At 46.7% G+C, this 27721-nt stretch overlaps 1 protein-coding gene across 1 annotated transcript in view; it reads right to left on the bottom strand.

The window, feature by feature from the left end:
• The window catches only part of Dmrt1 (doublesex and mab-3 related transcription factor 1), an 87456-nt gene that overhangs the window by 15580 nt on the left and 44155 nt on the right, over positions 1-27721 (bottom strand). Inside the window, exon 4 of the mRNA XM_075975053.1 lies at positions 19209-19353. Coding sequence (XP_075831168.1) covers positions 19209-19353 — 145 coding nt within the window. The remainder of the gene's footprint in view (positions 1-19208; positions 19354-27721) is intronic.

Here is a 27721-nt window from a genome sequence, read left to right as displayed (position 1 = left end):
ACCGGAGCACTTTCAATTGAAGATTACTTTCAATTGTAATCTTTTTTTTTTTTTTTTTGGTTTTTCGAGACAGGGTTTCTCTGTGGCTTTGGAGCCTGTCCTGGAACTAGCTCTGTAGACCAGGCTGGTCTCGAACTCACAGAGATCCGCCTACCTCTGCCTCCCGGGTGCTGGGATTAAAGGCGTGCGCCACCATCGCCCGGCCAATTGCAATCTTTTAAAGAATTTGGCAGCTCAAACTCGGTCAGGGTACTTTAGGAGATCATGGTTCTTGGAATCAATGAAAGTAACTAAAATGAGCCGAACATGAAGAGAAGCCCACTGCATGCATGATTTACTTAACCCGCAGAAAGAAAATAAAGGCTTACTATCAGCTCCAACCTGTAGTCAGGAAACCCAGGACTCAGTGAGGGTAAGTAATCACCCAAGGAATGAAGCCACTGACATCCAGGTCTGCAGAGACCCTAACTCAGTGCTCAGGACACAAGGCCTACTACCTTCTACAAAGAACAGGAAGTAAATTGGTCATAAATCATGTCCATGAGGTATCCACATTCCCCAATGCCTTTAAATTCATCCTTCCTTGAGTAGATAAGTTTGGTCAAGAAGGGTAAAACTAATCCTTTTTTATGGTGCCCACGCTGCCTTCCTTGCCAGAATGAATCCTCCTAAAAGATGGTACTTGGTCATCACTGGAATCTGCTGGTGAACCTTCCCAATTGGTCCTCCTCACCTCTAACTGATGGTCACGCTGGCAAAGGAAGTCACCTGACAATGAACTACGTAATTCACATCTCAGGGACTTCAGAGAAATAAAACTTCATGCCACGCAAAAAGCAAAATCCAGGGTGTGAGTTAGCTGTTAGGTCACCCTGTCTCATCTTCACAGAAACAAGTGCATAACTGCTTGTCAGGTTTGAATTCAGACACTCTCCTAAACAAACTTATTAGATGCCAAGCCTTATCTTGTGACATCTCTGTACAAGTGGGAACGTGCCTGGCTGGGACAGCATCCTGAATCAATGACAGACTGCAAGTGGCTTATTTCTTCTTGGCCTGCAGCTGCTTTTCTGCAAGCACATATAGATACCTCAAAAATGAGGGGTTTTCCACCTCACACTGGGAGATGGGAACCCCTGGGTCGGTGAACAGTTCTGCCATCCTCAGATGATTGAGTCTTGGAGGACTTTCAAGGACCCTGCAGACGCCTCCACACCCAACCGCTGCAACCCTCACACCTTCAAGCCTCAGTTCAGGCTGGTGTGTCCTCCTTCCCCATCCTTGCTCTCACTCCCGAGGCTCACCATCCTACACATCAAACACATCATTAGCTTGCAGGCACTTGTCTTTGGCTCTGTGTCTATGGGAAGCCCAGGCTAACTCACGGATGTTCTGAACCCCTCTAAGAAGCAAAACACAGGAACAAATAGTTGCCCGATGGTGCTAGAAAACACAACGTGACGGTTAATCATCATTGCGAACTTGACAGATCATCCAGGAGAGAAACCTCCGGGTGTCGATGATGGGATGTAGCTGAGGAGGGAACACTCATCGCGAAGATGGTACTAGCACATGGCCCAGGGTTCAAATCCCACCCCCAGAAAGGAGAGAGCAAATGGAACATTAGCACTCATCTGCTTCTGACCACGACAATGTGATATGCCACCTGAACTCCTGCTGCCTCCTCTGCTACCATTGTGGACTAGATGCTCACACTGTGAGCCAAAATCAACCTTCCCCTCTTCAGCTAGTCTTGCACAGCAACAAGGGAGTAGCTAATACAGATGACTACGAGCAAGAGAAAACAAACTTAAGGGAAGAAAACAATTTAACACAGAAAATATGTACTTTCTTAACTTACGGTGTACTGTACAAAAATGGATGAAGCCAAACAAAGGGCTTGAGAGATGGCTCGGTGGTTAAGATGGCCGCTCTTCCAGATGACCGAGGTTCTGTTCTCAGCACCCACATGGTGGCTCACAACCATCTGTAACTCCAGCTCTTGGGGAACCAAGACTATCTTCTGGCCTCCATGGGCACTATACACATAGCACACAGACATAAATACTAGCAAAACACCCAAATATGTAAAATGAAAGTAAATTAAAAAAATTTAAGACGCTGTTATTCCAATTGTACTGTTTAAAAATAATTACGAAAGAAAAATATCTCATCTCCCACTCCTTCAGAGTGTCTCACTGTACAATTATGAAACTCAATCTGTAGACCAGGCTGGCCTCGAACTCACAGAGATCCACCTGTTTCTGCCTCCTGAATGCTGGGATCAAAGGTGTGCTTTACTGCCTGGCCAGGTTATTTCTCTTGAAAGACAAACTACTAAAACTAAGTGATTAAAGAAATCCGTTTTTAAGAGATTACCACAGAGAAAACAGAAAAATTAAGCAAAAGGTTACTCTTTAGTTCCAAAGAGGCCCATCTGGACAGCTTTATAGGTAATTCTATTCAAAGGCGTAGCCAATCCCGTGTCACTGGAAAAGGAAGGAGACTGGCTTCAATTTTATCCTATGAGCCTATCATCTGTAAGATGTTACTATATAAAGAACATAAGAAGGATCTGTGGGATCAGAAGGGAAAATCAAGTTCAAGTCCCTTATGGATAAAAAAGGTACTAAATAAATAATCACCAGCAAACTGAACTCAGAGATGTGTTATAAAGACAATGCCTCTTGATGAGGCACGGCTTGTCTCAGGAGTCTGAACGTCATTCCTCTGTAGGAAAGCCATTAGTGTCACTTACTGCTCTGACAGAAGACAATATTGTCATGGTGATAATACGGTACTGCTGTATAACATCTCCCTCCAAGATGGAAACATTCTATCCTGCAGCGAAGTTCCTTAAGCAAGAAGGTGGACAACTCAAAACAGCTTCAGGAAGTCACTGAAGGTGACCACATTACTAGACTCCCGACATAGTAAACAGCAAGTGTCTCTGAGCGCCTCCCTCAGATGAACAGCAGCTGAGCTGCAAAGACAACTCACATAGGAGTCAAGCTGAAAAGACTCTGAGATCAGACCTGCTGCCTGGAAGGGGCTCAGGCAGACTGAGGTACCTGGAAAGGAGCCTCCAACCTGCTGAGCTGCCTACAGGTTGGCAGTGTGCTCCAGGTTCCCAGCTTTGTACACTGTCAAGCGTGTTGGGGTGGGCTTTGGTGATGCGGTTATCTTTGAATCCTTTCTGCTCCTGCAGGTAACCCCAATAAAACTCACTAATTCACCAAATCAAAATTTAGTGGTATCTGTACGTTAGTCTATTGTAGTATCAGCGGAAGACAAAGGCCCAGTTCCCAGAGAGAAAGGCATAGAAGAAGAAAGTCACGAGCATTGCTCAATGTGAAACAGTTATTTCGTACCAGGGCCACCACATCCAACTCCATCTTGCCATCAAGAACAAGATGCCTGGTTAATCAAATCTGCAAAAGAAATGCAGTTATTTCCAGAGTTTTCTACATACATACCATACCAGCCAGCACCCACCCTTCCTAAGACTGTGACTACAGCCAAGCAGTCTGAAGAGAAACACATTTCCAAAACTTGGTTTCTCAGCCCCAAGTCTAGTGGCACTCAGAAGTACAAAGTTCCACTGTTAGAACCCAGGGTACTGGGCTCACTCACAGCTTCTGAAGTAGTAAATTTCAGACAGGGTCTCACCTAGATGCAGTATGGTTATGATTGTGTCTCTAGCCTTGGAAACTCCTTTGGGTAACTTCAGAGGACAGACAACTTCTCCCTCTCACTGTATGGAATTCCCTCTCTAGCTTAACATCAGCAATGGCCTATTAACAGGATTTTTTTTTTAAAAAAAAATCATTTGTCTTCATTCTCTGGAGACAAGCTTTTCGTTTGGTAAACAAAGCAAGTGGTTTCTACTCAAAAAACTCACCTGAATGGATATAACAGCCCCAATTTTCCCCAACAGGTCTGGAGAGGGTGTAATGTATAATGAACTAGTCAATGCTGTAGCAAGTGCTTTCCCAAACCGGACATTGATTCATGAAAATGAGCACTAGGGACTCTGGGCAGCACAAACCCTCACAGCCCCAGGCAAGTTGCTGATAGAAATGTCGTACAAGGCCTGGCGACAGCGGTATGCGGAAGGTGCAATTAGAGCAGCATTTAACCTAATCTATTGCTCATCAGAAAATGCTTAGCGTGGAATCAGACGCGGGGCTGACAAGCAGCACAGGCCGCTTAACTGTCCCCTCCGGCGATCACTCTCTCAGCCCCGAGTGTGGCAAATTAAAACAACTACGCATTGACTTTTTGCTTCTGTAAACATTAGAGGGTGATTGACGAGGAAGTCAGCCTGCAGCTAGACTGCCTGTAACACCGCCCCTGCTTGCTTATTTGCTCTCTTTCCTCAGCGCATTCCTGAGGGACAGGGAGGAAAGCGGGCTCTGCCACTGGAGCTCACCTAGAGGGCCAGTATCCTACCGTGCACCTAAGTGGCTCCAGAGGACTCTGAAAAATGGGGTTTGAAACAAATTACTATCTATCACCTTCAAACAGAAAAATTTACTTCCAATTAGGAAATTTGAAAACCAGCGTTTTCTTGGTCTGCCATGTATGCTGAAGGGAAGGATTCGTGGGTTTCCTTTACCTCAAAACTGTAAGGAGTGGGGGAAAGACCAGTCTGGGTAGCTGGCAAGGACCAGCAGACAAAAGAAAGAGACAACCAAGAAGACAGCCAGCAAGGATGGTTCTCTGAAGGCCACAGAAGGAGGACCAGGCATGCATCTTGCTCTAAAGCAGGCTACTTGTATCTTTTGGTGCAGAGAGGGGAAGGACAGTCCCACGATGCTGGGAACACTGGGTATCCACACAGTCAAGAATGGAGGTAGACGGTTACCTAGATACCATAAGCCAATATTAACTCAGAGTGGATCAAATGCCCGCTGTAAACAGAAAGGCTAAGACTAGAAAACTCTTAATGAAAGAACAGAGCAAGCTGCGTGCTGCTGGATTGCGCAATTCTCAGTGGCGGCATCAAAAGCACAGGCAACAGACGAAAGGCGAACAAACTGGATCTCATCAAAATGTAAAAACCTTTCTCCTCATTGAGACACAAGCAACACAGTATAGCAGCAACCCACAGAACAGGAGAACACACGTCAATCATGTATCAGATAACGATGAATGCCGCTTTCGCAACCTTGGCTTTAATGGCAGCAATCCTTGCCAAGTCCCCAAGGCTAAGGTGCTGCCCCAAGGCTACGAGGCAAGTTTACTACCGTGGGTAAGCACTTGGACTGAGATCAACCACATTTTACGTTAGTCACTCCCCTTCCATCTTTATTTTTAAAAAAAGAAAGAAAGAAAAAGGTGTGCACCGCAGCTCAGGACGAAGGATCCGGCAGGGTTTGTCAGCACCCACTCAAACACGTCTGTCAGTAACACCCGCTCGGTCTGACGGGCTATTTGAATAAGGACTGCTGTTCCCACAAAAGTTAAGTCGTTTTAGATGGTATTTGTTCAATGTATGGTCCTTGTGTTCACACCTTCGTCTCAGCTTCGAACGCTTCAGTTATTCTTTTGGTCAACATAAAAGTCCCAAAGTGCTACTTAACGGGACACTCAGTGATGACAGAAAAGGTCCACCTCTCCTCAATATCGTCGTCTCAAGCCAAGGGCAGCTACTAAGTGCGCAGGTGAAAGGCAGCTGGTGTGACAGGAACTGGACCTTTAAGTTAAAGGTCAGAGCCCTGTGTGGCTGGGTCGCTACTGCCCTAGAGACAACAGGTCAAGGAGGACAAGCGAAGGCAGGGGTTTCAATGCTGGAGCCACCGACAGACTGACAGAAGTGTGACTTCTGCTCTCTGCACTGCTGTAACAAACTACCCGAGACACACACACACAAACACACGCACACACACACACACACACACACACACACAGTTATCTGGATCATAGCTCTGGAGGTTACGAAGATGATGATCACAGCATAGACATTTCGCAAGAGCCTCGCGCTATGCCACCTTATGGCAGAGACATAGGAGCAATTGAGCCCGACTGTCCAGAGAATGGGGACAGGTTCCTTCTTTCATCTGAAACCCACTCCAGAGATAACTAACCGTCTCCCACGATGAGAGCCCTAATCCATTCTTGACCAGATTAAGAAGTAGTCTAATCGTGTCTTAATTCTGTTAGAGTGGAATGAAATGCCAACCCGGGTTTTCTAGGGGAATTCAAGCCACGGCATGCTCCACACGCTAGCTGTCACGTGTTCTCTCTCCTGCAGCCTGCTCACTCTAAGATAGGGTCAATCTTTGTCACTCTCCCTACCCCTAGTATTACAGGAAGGTATTAGTACCCAGTTTCTGAAAGAGACCCGCCAAAATCCTTGGAATCTCCTCAGAGAGAACTGTGGCTGGAGTCTTTCATTCTGATAAGGTGACTCTTAGTGGGGGCTCCCACCTTCAGGGTAGTGACCCCCTACCTGAAAGAGTGGCCCCCATAACAAGTTTGGAACTCAGAGGCTTGGAGATGACATTTTGTTCCCAAACCACATCCCACTTCTCAGAACCCCTCGCTGATGTACCACTCCTGGTTAGATTTCTAGAAAAACAATGACAGATAGAGCATCTTATCTGTGAGCTGTCTGGAAAACTGCTGAGCCTAACATGAGGGTGCAGGAACCCCCAAATGTGTAGCCAACCATCCTGGACACTTGCCTCATGGCTAGAGTCTAAATGGAGCATGTGGGGGACCAAGTCCTTAGACTATGGCGTCTGGGTGACTAGACAGTTAACTTGTGCCTGCATTAGATTGGATTATAGGACATCTCACTGTGTCAGAAAAAAAGGAACTATCTCTCACAACTCTGAGACCGTTGTTAGGATTAGACAGAAAGAGTCACGTGCTACAGAGCGGAACAGATTATCTCCCAGGTTTGACTCTGAAACCAACATCAACTAGTTCAGAACGCCAATCATTAAGTTTATTGCTACGCCCGTGTGCGGGCTCATAACTCCTAGAAGCAATTCAGGGCTTCATCATTCACATTCCGGTGTAGAGAGGAAAACTGGTGAACACTCGCACCTCTGGCAGTACGCACAGCGAATCCCTTTCCTGAATTCAGATACTTAAAAATAATCCAAATTACAGAAATGGCAACTCAGGAACGAGGAAACAACCTGGAAATCATAATTTCCCTGGGACTGAAGAGTCACCCTTAAAAGACCAAGGTCCTGAGAAAACTCCCTTGGTCCTGGGGACCTGACCGCAGGCAAGGACCTGACACTGGTCAGTGTGAGGGAGGGCAACACCTACTGAAGGCAGGAGGAGCAGGGCACAGATGGTACCTGTGGATACATGAACTCTTAGTGACTATTCCCCAAGCACCTTATCGGAAGGAAGAGACATATGGAGACACACAAAACCCTGCGACAGTGCTGTCAACTACGTTCCTTACCTTCTCCAAGGCTGCGGAAGCCCGAGCCCCAACTGAGCAGAGATGAGAACCTCAGGAACACAGGCTGTGTTAATGAAGTCAGTCTATCTGTCTGTCTGTATCTCTCTCTCTCACGCACACACACACACAAACACACGCAGCACACACACACACACACTGACATCCCAAGGTCAGAGACTATCCCAGAAGCCAACCCCGACATTATTATCTTGGGCTTCTGGCCTCCAAAGAGGAAAAAAGTTCTGGGCCAAAAGCCATCCATCTGTGGCATTTAGTTATGGCACCCTGAGCAGAAGACAGAAACGACATAGCCTGCATCACCTACAGCCCATACACACCACCTTCCGGTTTCACGTAGCTGAGCCTGGTCACGGCACACACTCAGCTGTTCGGCAGATGTTGCTACAAACTTACTTGAGATAAAGCACACCTTTGACCAGAAACGTTTCTGGATGAGTTGTGTTACTGTGTCCTGCAACAGTTTTGAATCTCAGACTTAATCAAACCTCTTCCTAGATTAAGATGTTGCCCATAGAAAGGGATGAAGCTTCGATAAATGATCTATTACAGATGAACTCTAAAAACACGCTAAGCAGTCAGACACACAGGACCAAATATAATTAGGTTCCATTCAAATAAAATGTCTGGGTGAGGGATTTAGCTTAGGGAGAGTGCATTTGCTAAACATACCAAAGAGCCTGAATTTCTTCCCCAGCAATCCAGGAAAAAGAAAAGGTCCACAGTGGGCAAATGCTTATGGGTAGGGGTGGGATGGAGACAGAAACGGCGTGTGGCTGCTAATGGCTGTGGGGACTCTTTCTGGAATGGTGGGAATGCTTTGGAACCAGATAGTGGCGTTGGCTGCACAACTTGGCCAACATATTAAAAACCACTGAATTGAACAGCTTAAGAGGGGGAACTTTATGGAATGTGAAATATATCTCAGTAAAGCTCTTACAAACAAACTAATAAATCAAGCCCCGGCCCCCTCTCTAGCCACACAAGTAACAGAAACAAAACAAGCTGGGGAAGGCTGCATAGTGGCACACTGCACAGCAGAGCTGGCACCCTGGCTTTTCCAGCTAAAGAAAACCCATCCTGAGGCTCCCAGAGACCACGGCCAAGCCTTGAGTCAGAGCAGAACCACAGGGCACAGGCTATATACTCAGTCCCACACTCTACAGAGGCAATGGTGTTGGGCACACAGGAAGGGAAGAGATGTGTCCTTAAGACTCTGCTAGCATTCAGAAAACACTGTGGCTGTCTTCCAGGGCACATGCTAGGTATACAGACAAGCAGTTGGTGCTCACTCAATTTCTTCTTTGTTTTGTTTTTCAAGTTAGGGTTTCTCTGTACAGCCCTGGCTGTCCTGGAACTCACTCTGTAGATCAGGCTGGTCTCAAACAGAGATCTGTCTGCCTCTGCCTCTGCCTCTGCCTCTGCGCCTCTCTGCCTCTCTGCCTCTCTGCCTCTCTGCCTCTCTGCCTCTGCCTCTGCCTCTGCCTCTGCCTCCTGAATGTTGGGATTAAACCCGACCTAAATTGATTTTTCTAATCACGGAGGTAAGGCAGCATTTCTAAGGGTTAGGGAGAGACACTGCAGAACTGGCTCAGCAGGATGGCTTCAAGAGCCACTGTTATGGCCGCCAAGATGCAAACGCACAGGTTCCCATCCTAATTCCCAATGAGAACGGGCAAGGTTTCATTTACTGCTGCACTTTTGTGTCTAACCTATAAAAAATGAAGGAAGAAACATGATGCCCTTGGCCCTCCGCGGCCTTCGAATTACCTAAGCGGTAGCAGAGACAATACAATTGTATGTTCAAGGATGAACTACCAGCTGGACTCTTGGAAATCCCTGAAATGGCTTCAACCCAATAAGGAAAGTGGCCCAAGCGGCATCAGCGCCACCTCCTGGCCTGTCCTTACAGGGCTAAAAGTAATTTTGAAACTTAGAAGTCTTCTTGGTTTGCCTCTTCCAGGGTGGTTCAGACAAGAGTGATCACAGAAGGCACCAATGGACAGAGGGAGCAAGTAAAACCACAAGGCGGCAGGTTACGTTTAAATTTTACAGATTACAGATCATTTTTAGTTCAATTAAATATTTAGAAAATGATTATAATTTACATTCTTTTATTGTTAAAAAATTAAAGCTAACTGGGTGTTCATTTTCCCTCAAAATCCATGGGAAGTGATTCTACCTGTTGGCCCAATCGCCTCACCAAGAGGCGATGCTGGAGAATGTAAGGTCAGGCTCTCCTTGCACCGGAGGCTGAGGGCTCGCTGCTCTAGAAGCCCTGAGGCCTCTTCCAGGAAGATGGACAGTTAGTCCATCTTGAGCACGAAGACTTTACAAATAGAGGCATCAACCCCAAAAGGCAGTGGGTATGGCCAGGAGAGCGTCATTCAGCTCTTCATTTAAAGGAGGTGTGGGGTGAACCTAGACTCCAGGCAGGCCTACGTGGGTAAAGACCACAAATCGTCCTAACAGCCTCCTGTGCCAAGCAGAGAATTTGAAAATATATGTGTTAAGCAGATGATCAGGGAACTTCAGGGGCAGCTGTTATCTCTGAATATTATTTTTATGGAGTCCATTTTTAATATTGGCGCTTTTAGGGTGAATGTAAATAAACCTGATCATTCGATAAATTCAGTCTGTCTTTTATTTCGCAGATTTAAGCTAAAACAACATAAATCTCTTATTTGGAAGCAGCATCTCTCTCAAGATAGCAGAGGCAGCACCAGGATTTTGATACCCACTTAAAAATAATAATAAATAAGGGAGTGACTTCAGAGATTTCCCCAGGCACACTAAGATGAGTGCAATTACTCAACCACTGTATAATCAGCCCATAGGATCTTCTGGCCCTCATACTAAAGGGGACATTACAGCAGACAGTAATAGTCCCAAGAGAAAAAGATCCTTGTTTGTATACAAGACGATGGTAAACGCAACCATTTTACACGCAGATCAAACTGGCTTCCTCAATGCACTGACCCTAGCTCCCTCGCGAAGTTTCCATCTAAACCAAGTTCAACAACAACAGTTTGGATGGTACATAAAATCCAGCCACCAATCTTCACACCTGAAACCCATTTGTAAGCTGACCTCAGCACATACTGCATATCCCGTGTATAGGTGCAGGATGGGAAGTATATGCCTATATATAAATATAAATACATAGAAAGCTAACTTTCAGTGTTCGGAAAACAAAAGCTATCCCCATATAACAGCCAAATTCCAACATAACTCAATTTGGACACCTCATCTGGTGTGCACTGCACTCATTCCCAGTGTAAACCCCACTGCGCCGGGCAATGATATACTGTAATGTCACATCGCAATCTGGATTTACTATAAAGGGCCGCTGACGGGCTTCAGAGCAGTAAACATTGCAGCGAGGTGTATTTCACACTGAGCTGGTTTTTATGAAGAACACTTCACCGCCCAGGCACGGCACCCGGGTGATGAATGGTGAAAGATGCATGACAAGCTTCATCATTGTTTGTAAATCTTAACTGTTCCTGCTCACTAACTCTGCAGGCAATTTTCAAAGACAGCAGCCGACAGAAGGACAGCACAGCTCTCCTGAAGGTTATTCAAGTTGTACTTGGCCTGAGGCCGTGCCTCCAAAGAGCTGGGCAGGGAAAATAAACTCCTAAGTTACTCCTCGCTGTGCAGGACACAAAGCACCGAGGCCCGGCAGATTCGTCAGACTCAAACGACGTCTCGGCTGCAGCTCCACGCAAGGGCCCAGGCCAGTGCTGGAGCGTCACAGCTTTGAAAACAATTGTCACTGGGTGAGCAAGGATACAGGCAAATTCCGTGTAGGCCGTGCCCTAAATGCAAAGCTTCCAAGAGAAACTTGAAGATATAGAAACCTGTCCTATTCAAGCCACCAAAGGCCACTAAGAGAATTTTTTTAAAAACGGTATCTTTCTAAAAAATGATCTGGGAGGGCCAGTGAGACGGCTCAATGGGTGAAGGTACTTGCTGAGTTCTGTTTTGGGGTCCCTCATGACAAAGGCACTTGCTAAATTTTGTTTTGGGGTCCCTCATGATGAAGGCACTTGCTGAGTTCTGTTTTAGGGTCCCTCATGATGAAAGTTCCATAAACTATCCTCCAACCCCTCCCCACACACAGTGAACGCACACAACACAAAACACACATGCAAATAAATAGATATACTAAAAATAGATATACTATCTGGGGAAACTGGACTACTCTTGTTCATGTTACCTACAAATCAAAACCAAGTAGTCTATCATAGAGAATAATAAACTGACTTAGCTTAGGATCAAAGGAAAAAGTGTCTAAGTAGTTGGTGGTGTTCCTATTTCTAATTACTTATAATTTTGAGGTATCTAACCTTCCAATACCTGCCCTCACTAAATATGAACTGTATTCTGCTATCTCCTGCTAAGGAAGAAGAAAATTCAAATACAACCGTAAAACTACGTGGCTTTCCTGTGTTTGTCACAAGCACCGTCTCAGCTGACCTGCTGGCAGATTTCAGCCTTTCCCAAGATCTATGCTGTGAGGTGACAGAAAGGCAGCTCTGAGTGGGGCATTTCTGGATGGGGCCTGTGCTATGGGACCGTGCTTTTGACATTTCAGAAGAGCAACAGAAAGATTGCTGTAGCCACGTCTAAGTAACTCCCATCACAGCCATCATGTCTTCGAACAATACTTCAAACACAGATATGCCAGACCATTTGGCTAAGGAGACTATGCCCTCCCTGTGCCTCAGTTCCCGTGCCTGGCATGTGGACACCAGGGCCCCTCTTCTTCCCGGCCTCACAGCCACTGTCTCCATGCCTCCGTGTCCTCATCTGTCACATAGCAGTAATAATACTGAGTCTGAAATCCGGTACGCCAGTACGCTGCACAGGGCACAGTCTTAAAGACGCTGCAGAAGAGACACACGTTTGTAAGAGAAACACACGTTTGTAAGAGAAACACAAGGACAGGAAGTGGAGGAAGGGGAGGATAAAGGGGAGAAAGCAATCAGGGAAAGTGGTTCCAAGGTGGGAGTGAACCCTAGCCCTTACTGTTGACCACTATGGACAAGGCTTGGAGGACGCACCCTGTCAGCGACATTCTGTCAGTGGGGACCTCATCTGGGTCTCTTGCAGGGCTACATTCTTAATCAAAAGCCAGAATCATGTAAAGAATTAATTCTGTAAAATGGAGAGTTTCCCAAAGCCAAGATTCTGTTGTAATACAGTCCAGGATATCTGCAGGCTAACGGCGGCAGAAACCTAACACTTCACCGAGCACTGGTGAGACGAGAGTAGAAATAATTTTGGAGGGGTCTTCTTATTCATTCACGAGAACATGAAGCATCCTGGGAGAGCCCCCACCTCCCACTCCCCCTCCGCCCCACGAGAACACACACACCCTGGTCATTCCTCTTCAGTGTGGAGATGACTGATCCCATGCCTTACAAGGAGAGTCTGACCTCCCCAAGGCAGCTCCCAGGGAAGCGCCCCCCATTATTAGATGGTAGCAGGGTGGCCAGCTTTGTTAAACGCTGACATTTACACATGGGATATTCTGGGGGCACCAGCGCTCAGTCTTGTCCAGATTGCCTTTGCAGGGTCTGCATTTCATGGAGAAAGGAAAGGGACCTGAATGAAAACAGCTCTGCTTGTCACCCGGAGCACATCAACGAGGTTCTACTGTTCTTTACGGTTCTTTAGGAGTTGCAGGTCCTCCAGTTTCATCCTCTCTGCTTGGTTTCCGTTCATTGAGAAGCACCTGCGTCCTTTATTCCCAAATCAAAAATGACAACTATTTTTAAATGTTTAAAATGTGGAGGGTTTCCGGGCAGTGGTGGCACACGCCTTTCATTCCAGCACTCGGGAGGCAGAGACAGGTGGACGTCTGTGAGTTCAAGGCCAGCCTGGTCTACGAGAACTAGTTCCAGGACAGCCAGGGCTGTTACACAGAGAAACCCTGTCTCAAAAAACAAACAAAAATGTGGATAGTCTATCTTCCCCATTCAGCAGACCATGATGGCTAACTAATTTTGAAACTCCCATATACAGGAAGGTGTAGAGGCAGAGTGATGGCCTTTGAGTCGACAGGAATGTAACACAGGGAAGTCAGCGTGGATAGTAGTGGTCCATGTTTTTTACACATGGATCCATGTATGAAACCAGGAAAGCTGTTGTTACTGCATTCAGCTTCCCTGTTGAGGGAACCGGAGCTCTCATATCATAGAGCCCTGCACTACTGGACCAGAGCTGAGGACCCGGACTAACCCTCCACACCGCAGGGCTCTAGTCTCTTCCAGGCACCAGCTTCTGTGACATCTGCCACTGAGTGCTCTACGCTCTTCAAAGCCAGGGCCAACAACAGAAGGAGAACAAGGTCATCAGTCCGGCACTCTTTTCTGTCTTCTAAACACTGCGTGAAGCCGGGCGATGGTGGCGCACGCCTTTAATCCCAGCACTCGGGAGGCAGAGGCAGGCGGATCTCTGTGAGTTCGAGACCAGCCTGGTCTACAGAGCTAGTTCCAGGACAGGCTCCAAAGCCACAGAGAAACCCTGTCTCGAAAAACCAAACAAAAAAAAACCAAAAAAAAAAAAAAACCACTGCGTGAGACACAATTGCCTTTTCTTAAGGGAGGGGGACAAGACAAGAGCCAGTGTTCTCTCCTGCAGACTGGGTCACGTGGCTTGGGACAGAATACACAGAACAAGAGCCGCCCTTGGAGTCTCGAGACCACCTTCCACAGGACTATGCCAAACTGATGCATTTCTAGAACATTCTTCTCCACAAGGACTGCCAGCAACATCAGCACTATCCTTGAAGGCAGGAACTGGGTGTGATGACACCTGACTCCTTTCACGGTGTTTGCCTTCTTGACCCTGGATCCCATCAGAACCTCACGACTTCCCAGGAAGAGCACCCACCCTCACCGTCTAGAGCAGAACCGAGCTTCTGGACATAAACCTCATAACAGTCATGTGACCTCACAGTGCCCATATGACGATGGCAACGCTTATAAAGGAAAACAATTACTGGGGTGGCTTACATTTTCAGAGCTTTAGTCCATGATCATCGTGGTGGGATACAATGACATGCAGGCAGACATGGTGTCAGAGAAGGAGCTGAGAGTCCAGCATCTTGCAGGCAACAGGAAGTGGTCTCAGACAATGGGCAGTACAAGATCTCAAAGCCTGCCTCTATGGTGAAACACTTCCTCCAACAAGACCACACCCACTCCAACAAGGCCACACCTCCTAACAGTGCCACTCTCTTTGGGGGTCATTTTCTTTTCAAACCATCACGCCTTCTATGGCAGAACTGAGCTTCCTGACACTAGACACTGTCAAAATTTCACAAAAGTCATGTGACCTCACAGTGCCCACCCTCACCCTCGAAACAAGCCCTTGAGAAAGGACTGTTGTTGCTAAGGCTATACAGCTTCTGATGCACAGGCCCATTTTAACTGACCAGACGATTCCAGGCCCCCACATAGCGACTTTCAGCAGAAGGCCACTCGCCTCACAGTGACGGTACCCAGGACAGAAAGACCGGAGGGTGCTTCCGAACAGCAGCATAGCCTCTGCGCTCCCACCTGCGGAGTCAGGAGGCACTTCCAGGAGACCTTTCCCACAAAGCACAACTCCACCACACAACACTAATCACATCACAGGTGACCACACAACCATTCTGCCTACAGTGTGCAGCGTGGAGTAGAGACACCCACTGTCAGTGAACGTGCAGGAGTCCGAGGCGCCATTTCTCCTGTCTGCGCTGAGAGCATCCCAGAAGCTGATCCAAATCTTTAAAGTGTGTTTGTCTTTCCCAGTTGATACAAACCTCACTGCAGGTGTTAATCTGCATGCTAAGAACCTTTATTAAAGAGAGCAACGTGTAGGAAAAGTCCCTCTTTACAGATGCTACCTGTGTGCGATGGGGCACAGTAAAGTATCAACACGAACGCTCCATGATGTGGTTATGGTTTTGGTTGTGAGCCTAGCCTTTTTAACGGCTGAGCCATCTCTCCAGCCCATGGTTATGGTTTTATTGTAGATTTGAGAGCAGAGAGACAGAGAAGCAGACTGGATGTGGGCAGGGTTAGGGAAATAGGAAAGAATAGTGGAGATAATGAGAAGGCAAGAAACAGAACAGAGAACAGTAAGAGAGTGAGGAGGGGAGGGAGGGAGGGAGGGAGGGAGGGAGGGAGGGAGGGAGGGAGGGAGGGAGAGAGGGAGGGAGGGGGAGAGAGAGAGAGAGAGAGAGAGAGAGAGAGAGAGAGAGAGAGAGAGAGAGAGAGAGAGAGAGAATGTGAATGTGAGAATAGCAAGAATAGCAGGGTTATAAGAGGAAGGCGTTCTGGAGGACGGAAGTCCCTGAGCTGGAGAGAGCTTAGGGTCAGTGAGCTAGTAAGAAGGGTTGGGACTCTAGCTCGGACTCTGAAAAGTATTAACTTGTACTTGTGAAACTAAGGGAGCCTGGAGGCCAGCACGGGCTCTGGTATGCTGACAGAAATCACAGATAGTCATATGACCCTTCTGCCAGGTGAGGGAAATGGCTCCTTTTGGTAGACAGGAACCTGTTTCACAAGTTCCTGAGGAATGCTGACATTTACCTACCTGCCAGGAATCCTCCTATGGTCTGAATGGAGTTCATTTCTGGATATGCATGCAGACTGCTTTTAACCTGGCACTACTCACCTACAGCCACATGTACCCCTAGAGAAACAGAGGCACGGATGGGGCATCCCATGTCATCCTTTCTGGAGTGGCATCACTTCCCGGATGCTCCTGGTCGCTTCCCACACACCCTCCATATGTTGCTATGAACTGGGCACACTTTCTCCCACACCCGTCTTCTACTTGGGCAAATCACTGATTTCCACACTATATGGAGCGAAGGACTTATGCTTTATTTACTTTTGAGTTTCTAATCTACTTTGATTAGATACTTTTATAGTATAATAAAGATGAATTATGATAACCGTAATTGAGAAAATTGGAAAACAAGTTAGTGTTGGTTAGGACATGGGGAAGTGAGAGCCTTCATACACTGATGGGAATATAAGATAGGGTAGCTGCCAGGAGAACAGGTTAATGTACCTCAAAAAAATAAATAAATATAAAACTCCCACAAGACCTAGAAATTTCACTATGGATGATTTAGATAGACCTAAAGGGCCTTGTCTCGATGGTGGCACTATTGGGAGGTGGCAGAACTTGGAGGAGGCCGCAGGGTCTCATGGTACAGGTCTGTCATTCTAAGTAGATAAGATGGCATGTTCAAAGCTTGGCTGGACTACTAAGTGAGTTCAAGGCCAGCCTGGGCTAGCCTGTCAAAACCCTGTAGCAAAAAGGATAGAAGAGGGATAGGGGTACCTCTCAGTGGTACCGTGCTTGCCTGGCAGTGCCTGACCTAAATTAAAGCCCAGTGGGAAGGACTTGCATCACTGTAACAGACCCTTGAACAAGGTGCAGAACCCTAGCCTCTTCCTGTTCCATTCTGTCACCTGGCTGACAAGGTGTGCACTTTTACCATGTGGCTTCCCCACCAGAAACGCAAAGCAATAGGCCACTCAGTGGCAGATGGGGACCTCCAACACTGTGAGTCAAAACTAACCTTTACTCTTCGAAAACTAGGAAACTTAGTCCTTTTTTGCTACAGTGACAAAAGCTGATGAATACGTATTTCTAGGTGTGAGTTCAGAAGAACTAAGAGCAGGAAATCAAATGGGCGGATATGAGTGTTATGCCAACACTGTCAATCCACTGCAGACAAAGAACGACAATAATCCAATGTCCATCAAAGCATGGATGAACAAGATATGACACATTCAAATCACAGGATAGGATTCAGCCATAAAAACACAGGGAGTACAAATTCATGCTAAAGTGTGGACGAACCACAAAAACCTGAGGTGAAGAAGAAGAAATCAGACACCAAGGGCCATGTGTCACCTACTCCATCCGCACGAAACATCAGGAGTAGGGAGTCTGGAAGCAGACAGCAGGTTAGCGCTTACCAGGGCTCAGGAAAGGAAGACTTGGAATAACTGCTTCACGGATGAGTTTCCTCCTCAGTGGGTAAACATGACGTAGAACCAGATAGAAGTGACAGTTTCCCTAACTCTACACAGCACTCTGACATTCACAATGCCCCAAAGGTACAGTTTCAATGTCTCATAATTCTCTTATGTGAGGTCCAAGAGAATTTCTACAGCAATGAAAGATAAAAACTACAAGCTCACTAGACATCTAGTGGCTCCGTCAAGGAGCTACAGTCTCTCCTTATTCTCGATCCCCAGTAGGGAAAGGATCTTCAGACACGCCTGAGCTGCCACTCTGGAGGCCACTGGCCCTATATTCCCTGGGTCCTTCTGTGCTGATTAATCTTAACTAGATCTGGAACCAACTAACAGACACACATCTAGATGGATCTGTAAGAGTATTTCCCAGAAAGGCTGACTTCTGGCGGGGAGATCTTCCCCAGAGATAAGGAAATCCGAGAGAAGAGCTTTTTGCCTGACTGCCTTCACCTCTTGCTAGTGAGTGCACCCATCCGACAGCTGTCACTGCTACTGCTGCCCCTGCCCTTTGCTAACATGGAAACACATTTCCTCAGACATTCAGCATGAACTAAACACCAGTGACTGGCTGACTCTCCAGGAATCCTCCAGTGTGCAGCACCAGATGGGCAACCCCAGCTTTCCTGTTCTATGCCTGTCATTGGCACTGCTTGGCTTGGTTCACTGAAGTCTATCTACACTCAACTTCTGAAACACCACCCACCTGCAGTCTCATTCACCTCACCAGCTTCCTGTCTCCTTTTATGGTCAACCCATCTATCAATGCTCAAAACACCGCGGTCCCCAGGCTCGGGACTCAGTCCTTTATGCCCCCTCTGCGTTCCTGTACATTCACTTCTCCAGGAGACCTCGTCAGATTGACTAATACAGAGTCCTTACACGGAACTCTCAACTTTTCACTCCTAGTAAGGGTGCTCCCCCTCAACTCAGACTTCACACATCCAACTTCCACTTACAACCCACCTGTATGAGTCATGGACTTCTCAAATCTTGTGTAAAAGTAATCTCACAGAGACTGAGACTACACCACAGTTGTACAGCACCTGTCTAGCATGTGGGATCCTGGGTTTAACGCCCAGCACCTCACACACAAAAATAGTCAAGCGTGGCTGATACACATGTACAACCTCAGCTCCCACCTCACATACATCCCAACCATCACTTCAGGATGGGGAAGGGGTCTGGTCAGATCTTTTCCACAAAAAACAATAGAAACAAGGTGTCAGGGAGAAACTTTTGACACTTTTTCCACAACATTGAGTCTCATGTTGCTATCCACAGCAAATCCAGAGGACCACATTAAGCTCACAGCCATTTCTTTAGATACTAAGACTAGCTGGGATGTGGAGAGGTAGGTAAAAAGCCGCTCCCTAGCTAAAAAGCTATTGGTATCTGATTGCTGCTTGAAGAAGGAAAATCAGATGTCTTTATAGATGTGGTGCCTGGTTTATCAACCACACTCCAGGGCAGGTCCTAACACAAACTAGACTCCAGGAGGGAGAAAGGAGGAGGGCGGGAGAGAGAGGAGGAGAGGGAGGAAGAAGTTGGATGGATAAGAAGGTGGGAGATCTGGAAAGAGCTGTGTGATATTCTTAAAGAATAATAATTTAAAAATCCCCAAAGCTCCCATGAAACACGCCCACAGAGAACAACGACTCCCCTGCTGGGTCGACTCAGCTCCAGATACCCACCACAGAACCTACCACTTGCTTTGGCTTCTGAGTAGGAGGGGCCGTCCTCAAAGGTGAAGATCTGGGACACGCTCTGGCCCAGGTAGGAGGGAGGCCCATAGTATGAGTGCATCCTGTACTGGGAGCTCACCGGGTGACGGCTCTCCGCGCTCTTCATCTGAGGAAGAAAAATTAAAGGACACCTTTGTTATGGTTTAAATATGTAATGTTAGCTGGGCGATGGTGGCGCACGCCTTTAATCCCAGCACTCGGGAGGCAGAGGCAGGTGGATCTCTGTGAGTTCGAGACCAACCTGGTCTACAGAGCTCCCCCATTTAATTCTTTATATTTTTAGAAAGCATCAGAAACTGTGAACTTGAAATTGAGCTATTTGTATTCAACTACTCAGGTTCCCCAATGTCTCCGTGAGATCACAACAGAAGACTTCCAGCAAAATAAGAAGGGACAAAAAGGATACTCCACTTGAGGTTATTAAAATGTGAGTTTACCAAGGTCATCGATCACTTTGGCTACATCCAACTCAGAAAGATGTGTCAGGGCTGAAGAGGTGGTTCAGCCATCAGAGAGAGGCTAAACTCAGAAGGAAAACTTAAGGCCACAATAGCTATCTCCTCGAAAACCTGCACAGGAGGAAAGATTTGAGTCTCTAAGAACACAGAGCCCTCTTAAACACAAAGTTAAAACTGAGTTGATGTTCACCCCCGAAGGTCTGGAGGTAACTCCAGGTAACTTCCTGCTCCCTTCTAATTTTAGACAGACAAGACAGACTGATGATAGACAGACAACACAGTACTCTGGCTTAGGCCTATGGATCGATAATGAAGCCTTTGAAATTTATTTGCTCTTAAACCAGTAGTTTTCATTTGGGGACAACCTTGTCCCTATGGGAAGATTGGATATCTGGAGACACGCTCAGTTGTCATACCTGGAAGCAAAGACAACTGCCTCAAGCATCTAGAGATAAAGGCCAGTGACACCCTATCCTCCCACAGGGCCCACAGCAGTCCCCCTGACAATCAAGCATCCACCTCAACACCACAACAGTGCCAAGGTTGGGGAACCTGTTTCAAACTAATCTAATACCCTGAGGGTCCTTCCCTCCCCTCTGGGTGAAAGATAACCATAGCGGCAAACGGAGTAACTGTTCAGTTATGTGTGATAATATGGCGATATTAGTTACACACACACATACACACATATGCACACGCGCATGAGCAAATTATAAAATGCTAACTTGTTTCCTTGAGATTTTATTTTTGTTCCTTTATATTAAACAAATAAACCAAGCAAAACCTAAAAAAAAATCCAAGATTCCAGTGAATTACGTCTGCTATTATTATTAGCATGTGGTGGTCGGCAAGCCAGAGACATGTTTTATAATCTTATTACGCACCCCAGTCTCTGAACCGGAGTGTGACCCACAGATGGGAGCTGAGCAGGCAGCAAAGGCATGCGCTGTTGGCATTAACTCCAGAAGAAACCTTGAAGCTTTGGGTTTTGTTTTACTGAACTGTTGAGAAAATGCATGGCAATAAATCTGAACCACAGGCTACCTTTTCCGTACCCTAAACCATCCTGTCTCTGGTAACAGGGATATCCCAGGACAGCTCAAGAGTGTCTTGACCTCATCGTTTCCTCTTTAAAAATTCCTGAATCCTCTCTGCCAACTGACTGTCTAGCAGGGCTTCAGACAGAAGTGTTCGACGTTATGGGAATCTGAACTCTCCTCCCAGGTGAAGGGCTCAAAAGGTGTGTCCTGGCTGTTAGTAAGCTAGCTCACAAGTAAGCCGCAGGTTAAAGACAGTGTTCCCAGAGTCCTCCAAAGGACAATACAACTACCTGCAGGGATTACCAGACCCTGACACTTACTTGGATTAGCAGCCCTGTCTGGGGTGAACCTTTAGTTTTCTGATCAGAAACAGTCTTCACAGGCTGGAATCTCAGGTCTCCAGGGCACACAGAGTAAAGGCGGGAAATGAACACTTGCTGTCCTTAAAACAGTTTCTTTGCTTTGCAATGCTTATTCCCAGGTTCGCTTAGCCGTCCACTTGAGCCAGGGCAGACCTGACCTGTGCAGAATGCTTCATCAGAGGGCCCTGTTGGTTCACTGGGACATACACCTGCTCATCTTCCACACCGTATGCTGCCCTCGGCGGCAAAGACTTTCTTTATAATGTATTGGCTAAGTGCCTGCCGTCATGCACACAGCTCAGAGCTATCAGAACAACAGGGGATCAAATGCCGAGTCCTGTGATGCTGGCACATTCCCCATGGCTGTGACCCAAGGCTTTCTACTGCCTGTCTCCACCTACTCCTAAGAGCCACTAACTTTGGTGCCTTCTTCACTATGTTCTCATCACCTTTCTTATGTGAATGACCCAGAAGAGTAAAGGAGAGGGAGAGAGGGAGGGACAGAGAGAGGGGAAGAGAGGAAAGCAGGGCAGGGGAGGGGAGAGAGTAGGATAAAAGAAGAGGGAGGAGGAGGAGAGGAAAGGAGAGAAGGAGGGGGAGAGGAGAGGAGAAGGAGGGAAGAGGAGAAGAGAGGAGAGGGAGAGGAGGAGAGAGGGGAGGGGAGAGGGGAGGGAAGCATAGGAGAGGGGAGGAGAGGGGAGGGGAGGGGAGGGGAGGAGAGGAGAGGAGAGACGAGGAGAGGTGAGGCGAGGCGAGGCAGGGAGAAGAGAGGCCTAAAGAGGACACAGGTGTCTGTGAGGGAGCCCAAGGAGTCTTCAAAATATTATGGGGAGGGTGCCCACCATGAAGACTGCCCTCAAGATGCTGAAGAATGCAAAAGATCTTTGTCTTTATCAAAGCATTTAAAGGATGCTCTTCCCCTCATGAGAGCAGGAGTCAGGGTGAGGGGGGGGGGAGATCAGCAGAAAGCAAATAATTTAAGAGCCAATACGTCTAAAGCCATCTTAGACTATAAAGCCCAAGCTTACCAAAGCAACAGCAACAGAAAGAAGCATGCAAAAACAAGAAAACTCCTGTACATGGGGCTTTTCCAGGAGAGATGAAGAAAGGAGTTTATCTCAGTAAATTCAAGCAATGAAAAACAGCCACAGGACGCACCATGGCAAAGTGAGCAAGTTCCGTGGAAACAACCAAAGCTGACCGTGTCAACATTCGATAAGCCTTCCCCCAGGACTCTAAATCCTGGAGCACCCGAACAGTGGCTCCTAAGTCCTGAGCAGCTGGAAGGGATACATCTTCAGGATCACATCTGGATATCTTGTAAGTGGTCTACGGTGCTTGACATCACCATAAAAGCAGGTAATCTGTGGATACTGCTAACTTAAAGACCCAAATGCATGCTCTTCAGTGTTCTCACTATTTTCATTGGTGGCACTGACTCTTCTTAGACTGTGTTTTCCAAAATACAGAACTGCCACTCATCAGGCCCTGAAATAATCCAGTTGCCATCCACACACAACTTGGAGGGCTCAAACAGGAGAATCTCCTGAGCTCAGAAATTCAAGATCAGCAAGACCAGAGGACAAAAGGGAATGCCAAATCCACACGAACAGTGTGTGGACAGTAGGTAGAATCGCTAACTGTGAGCGTCTGTGTACCTGAAGACACGTGGAAGCACACTCACTGTGGGTTTCGGTCTAAAGCATTCAAGACACTGATGTTGTTAACCAGGAAAAGGGGATCTTAAAAAAGCAGTTACTTAGTTAGAAAGAAACAACCAAATAGAATCTAAAATGTTCCCTTTCCCTGGGACCTGGAAGGTCTTGGTATATTCCAGGGGGTTAATGAAAGAGAGGGCTGGCTGCCTACCTAGCTAGGACTGACTACTTTAGGGCCTTTATTATCCTTGCAAATTCTACAAAGAATCCTCCGGGCTCTAGAGACAGATCCTTGTGTTTGTATGATTCACGATCTAGGGCTGGGAAGATGGTGTAGGGAAAGGCACATGCTACACAAACACTAGAACCTGAGTTTAAACCCCACAAAAAATCAGCCAGGAGTGGTTACTGGTATACCTGTAACCCCAGTGCCGGCAGGAGAATGTGGAGAGCGGAGACAGGACACAAGCCTACCTCTAGATTAAATGAGAGTCCTTGTCTCAAGTGAATAAAGCCAACTGTGATGAAACAGGACACCTGACAACTTCCTCTTGTCTGTATACTTGTGCACATGAGCACATGCACCAACACATATGGGCACGAACCACAGGGGAGAAAGAGAGAGGGAGGGAGGGAGGGAGGGAGGGAGGGAGGGAGGGAGGGAGGGAGGGAGGGAGGGAGGGAGGGAGGGGAGAGAGAATAAAAAATAAAAGAAAATTTCAACCCTAACTTTTCAACCCAGTTCACACAGCCAGGCATAAATGCCAGTATCAATTATATTTTAAAAAGTCATTAAAATAGCTGGAAGAAAAGAGAGGACAAATTTCATCTTCAAACACCTGGCTAAAAATTATGCAGACATATGGCTTCCCAAGTTGCTGGCACACTGACCGTCTGGTGGCACGGTAGAGCAACTCTGCAGACTGTGGCAAAGGGCTAGGAGATACTCTTGGCGTTGGTACCCTGAGAAACGACGAGCTATGGACTAGAGAAATAAGGAAACGTCAGAGCAAGACAGTGAGCATTTGCTGAAGGATACAAGAAACTTGTCCTATTGTCTCACTGTCTCACTGTATCCTGAGGACTTAAAAGCCATCAACATAGGGAGACGCTGCCAGCAAAGAGCTTGATTCTACTCAGGCAAAGAGGAAAAAAAGGCAGGCTGGAGGCGAACTGTCCGGAGCTCCTGATTTCTTCCACTGACCCAAGACACCTTCCCAATCTCAATGGAGATACTTGCTTATTTAAAGGGTGACTTGCTAACACCACCTTTCAACAGCCCAGCTCTCTCCACTGCTCTGCATCAAGTTAAGAAACTTCACCTTGGATCGTCTGAATATGAGAGGCGAAGACGCCAGCAACCGCACGTTCAGGAACTTTGATTTTAGAGCAAAATGCTTCAGAGTCATCCATATGTGTTCCCGCCATGATGGACAAACTTAATTAACCTTTGCTACTCTGTTCCAACCTTCTGTTTTAGACGAAGCTAGTGACCCAGAAACAATATGTTACCATCAGAATCTCTGTGGCAGATACCGAGAGATATAGCCCTATCAGCAGTACTTGGATTAGCTGCTTTAAGAAATATGGATTATATTCATGTCACACATGAGCTGTCAGAAACATTAGGATACTTTTAGCATAAATCAGCAGTATGAAGGCTATCTTATGAGAACTGAACATGATACACTGCTTGTAGGGCAAGGTGAGGTTGTCCAGAGCCACCCTCCAGGTGGGCACAAAGGTACACGTTCACACACTTTCCCCAAACTGTTTAAAGATTCCAGTGCAGACTGGGGGCTCCTGGCGGGTACCCCCAACTCATAAATGGCATGAAGAGCCCCATTCCCCTCCACGACTATCATGGGAACAGGTCACATCAAATGACTCAAGAATAAATGAAAACAGGTTTCCCTAAATGTAGTTCACCCCTCGTGTGTGTGTGTGTGTGTAGTGTATGTGTGTGTGTAGTGTGTGTGTGTGTGTGTGTGTGTGTGTGTGTGTGTCAACATGTGTCGAGAAACAAGCCTAAGAGGCACCATATACAGTGTCATTACAGTCTCCAGGCTGGATTCAAAGACTAAGAAATGTGCTGCGCCCTACACAGGCAACAGAGGCATTCTGGGAAGGAAGAGTCCTCCAAAGTCGGCAAAGCCTGTTGTTCCAGCTTCCCACTAACCAGTGACGTGATAGTGCCAAGTGACTTTGTTTCCCTGAGTCTTGGTTTTATCTCTTGAGTGGAAGAACAAGACCGGAGAAGGCTGTATTATTCCATCCCTTGTTGTCTTGAGTCAGGGTCGCCTGCTCCCCACCTCCTGCCCCCAGGTTCCCTAAGGCCAGCTCAACTTTCCTCTGGGATCCACTTTGGTTACTGGGGTACTCTGTAAAAATGGGCCTTCCTCAGCCCCACTCCTCTGAGCCCAGCGTATTTCTCCCTGAGCCACAGAGCAGTAACATTTTACCCACCAGTGTCATCTGAGTGTGTACTAAAAACATACATGAGAAAAGATGCTTAAAGTAGTTCATGTTTTCAACAGAAATGACTGCCTACTAGAAGGTAAAAAAAATACGCAACTATAAGATTACTAGAATTAATGAATACGTAAGATATAAAAATAAATACACATGACAGCAATGGAACATGAATTAAAATAAATCCTTCAGGCATCAGCCGAGTTAGGTCTCTGTGTTTAATCTTTAAGAAACCAAATTATGGTGGTTAGCTCGAAGACCCCTAAAACTGCATATATCCTTATAAATTCCCTTGATGGCGTGTTAATGCTGCCGGCTTCTCTATGACAAAAAAAAAAGCCAGTGTCCACCACCAATCAGACAGTAGATGTGGAGGTTCCAATGAGATGTCTCCCATAAATCCTGAGCATCTGGGCACTTGGTCTCCAGTTGGTGGCTGTTTGTGGAGGATTAGGAGGGGTGGCCTTGCTGGAGGGGGAATGTCATGGGGGGCCGGCAGGCTTTAGGGTTCCAAAGGCCAATGCCATGCTTAGCTCTCTGCCTCCTGCTTGTGGTTCGAGACAGGAGTTCTCATCTGTTCCTGCCACCATGCCTCGGCTCTACCATCACAGACTATAGCCCTCTAGATCCATAAGCCAATTAAACGCTTCCTTTTCTGAGTTGCCTTGGACATGGCATCTTATCACAGCAACAGAAAAGTCGTCGATATGACCACTGGATTCTAGGAAAAGAAATGGGTTCTAGAAAAGAAAGTGGGACAAGTCGAACCTGCTGGTGACCGTGTGGGCCACAGGATGGGCAGACAGCTCATAAACAGCAAGACTGTAAAAAGGATGCTTGGCTGGGATGAAACGACATGGTCAGACTCCTCCGAGAAGTTGGACCAACCTTCCCAGCCCAGGAAAAGGGCCTTACGTTCTCCTGTCTTCCCCCAGCTATTATCATTTTCAAATTCAAGAGTACTCCTCTTCCCCCACAAAAAAAAGAGAGTATCTGAGAGAGAGGTCTATTTTTACATATCTGTAACCCCGACACTTAGATGGCTAAGACAGGAGGTGGACATCTAAGTTCAAGGGCAGCCTGGGTCATATAGGGACACTCTGTCCTTGGAAACATAAACAAAAGCCAGGCTTGGTGGCGTACTCCTTTAATCCCAGCACCTGGAGGCAGAGGCAGACATATCTCTGTGCGTTAAAGGCCAACCTGGTCTACATAGAGTTCTAGTACACTCAGGGCCACAGATGGAGATCCTTTCCGTCTTTCTCCATCCCTATATATATTAATATTTTATGTTAATATATTAATATATTATATACAATATATTGATAAATATATTAGAAATAAGGTATATTTATGTTACATATTAATAGGCTGATATATAAATATATTAATAATAATAAATAAAAGCAGACAACACACACATTAAATGATTTAAGGATTATTAATTTTAACTTTTCCTGGGAACTAGAGTGGATCTAAGATGTACCTTCACACAGCCACACTTCCTGCGGGAAAGACACTGCACTGTGGTGGAGAAGGTAGGGGTCCGGCTATGTCCACACAGCCTGTGCTTGGAAATGCACTTCTTTCCACCATACATTAACATGGTTGTCCCAGAGCTAAGCTACACTAGAAAAGGTGTTAGTGTGAAGCCAAGGGCCTGCTCAGGTTGTTGGTACGCGGGGTGAAGAATATACGGAAGCAGGCAAACAGTCACAGTCAGCTTTTTAAAACACCAGGCTGATCTGGCCCTCAGCAAGCTGAGAGGGCTGGAGCATCATCCCAGGATCATCCGCTTTAGGCATCTTTATGCCCAGTGTCATATGCCAGAATTTGTTTCCCTTCCTGCCTGCATCTTGGTTCAAACCAAGGGCTATAAAGGCTATTCCCACCATTTCTTTGTGTTTTTTCCATATATAGACACAACGTGCAAGGACCATATTAGGGTCATCAGCATATCTAGGCAACATGTCTCTTCTAGCTATTTTTAAAATGCATGAACTATTGTTAACTGCGGTTACCCTGCTGTGCTTTTCTACCTACTTCATTTGGCAGTCAATCCTAGTGTGCAGCGGTCCCCGGTGCATGTTTATTTAACACATACACGAATTCCAGTGAGGTGCATAGCTGTCAGTGGACAACCATTACCACGGGATGACTCAGACGGAGACCAAAGTAACCACCAGAGGAATGCAACCCCTAAGGCTGTCATCTGACCACGCCCTGACTGCGGTGGGAACGTGAACCCAGACGTCTGGTGGCACAAGTTTGGAAACAGCCAACAACAGAGCGCCAGCTGCGAGCCTGAAGGAGATCTCAGGCGGGGCTCTGAGTCCTCCCATATTTATTTCTGCTCACTTGATATGCACCTCTCCCTTGTCAACCAGGTACAACATGTTTATTTAAGAGATAATGTTGCCGTGGAGGAGTGCACAAGGCAATAAACAGCTTTTGCAGGCAATTAAATGCAGAAGCGAAATTGAG

This window comes from Microtus pennsylvanicus, chromosome 5, assembly GCF_037038515.1.
Source record: "Microtus pennsylvanicus isolate mMicPen1 chromosome 5, mMicPen1.hap1, whole genome shotgun sequence".
Lineage (NCBI taxonomy): Eukaryota > Metazoa > Chordata > Mammalia > Rodentia > Cricetidae > Microtus > Microtus pennsylvanicus.
Note: the sequence above shows the minus strand (reverse complement) of the source record. Positions and strands in the feature narration are given on the sequence as shown.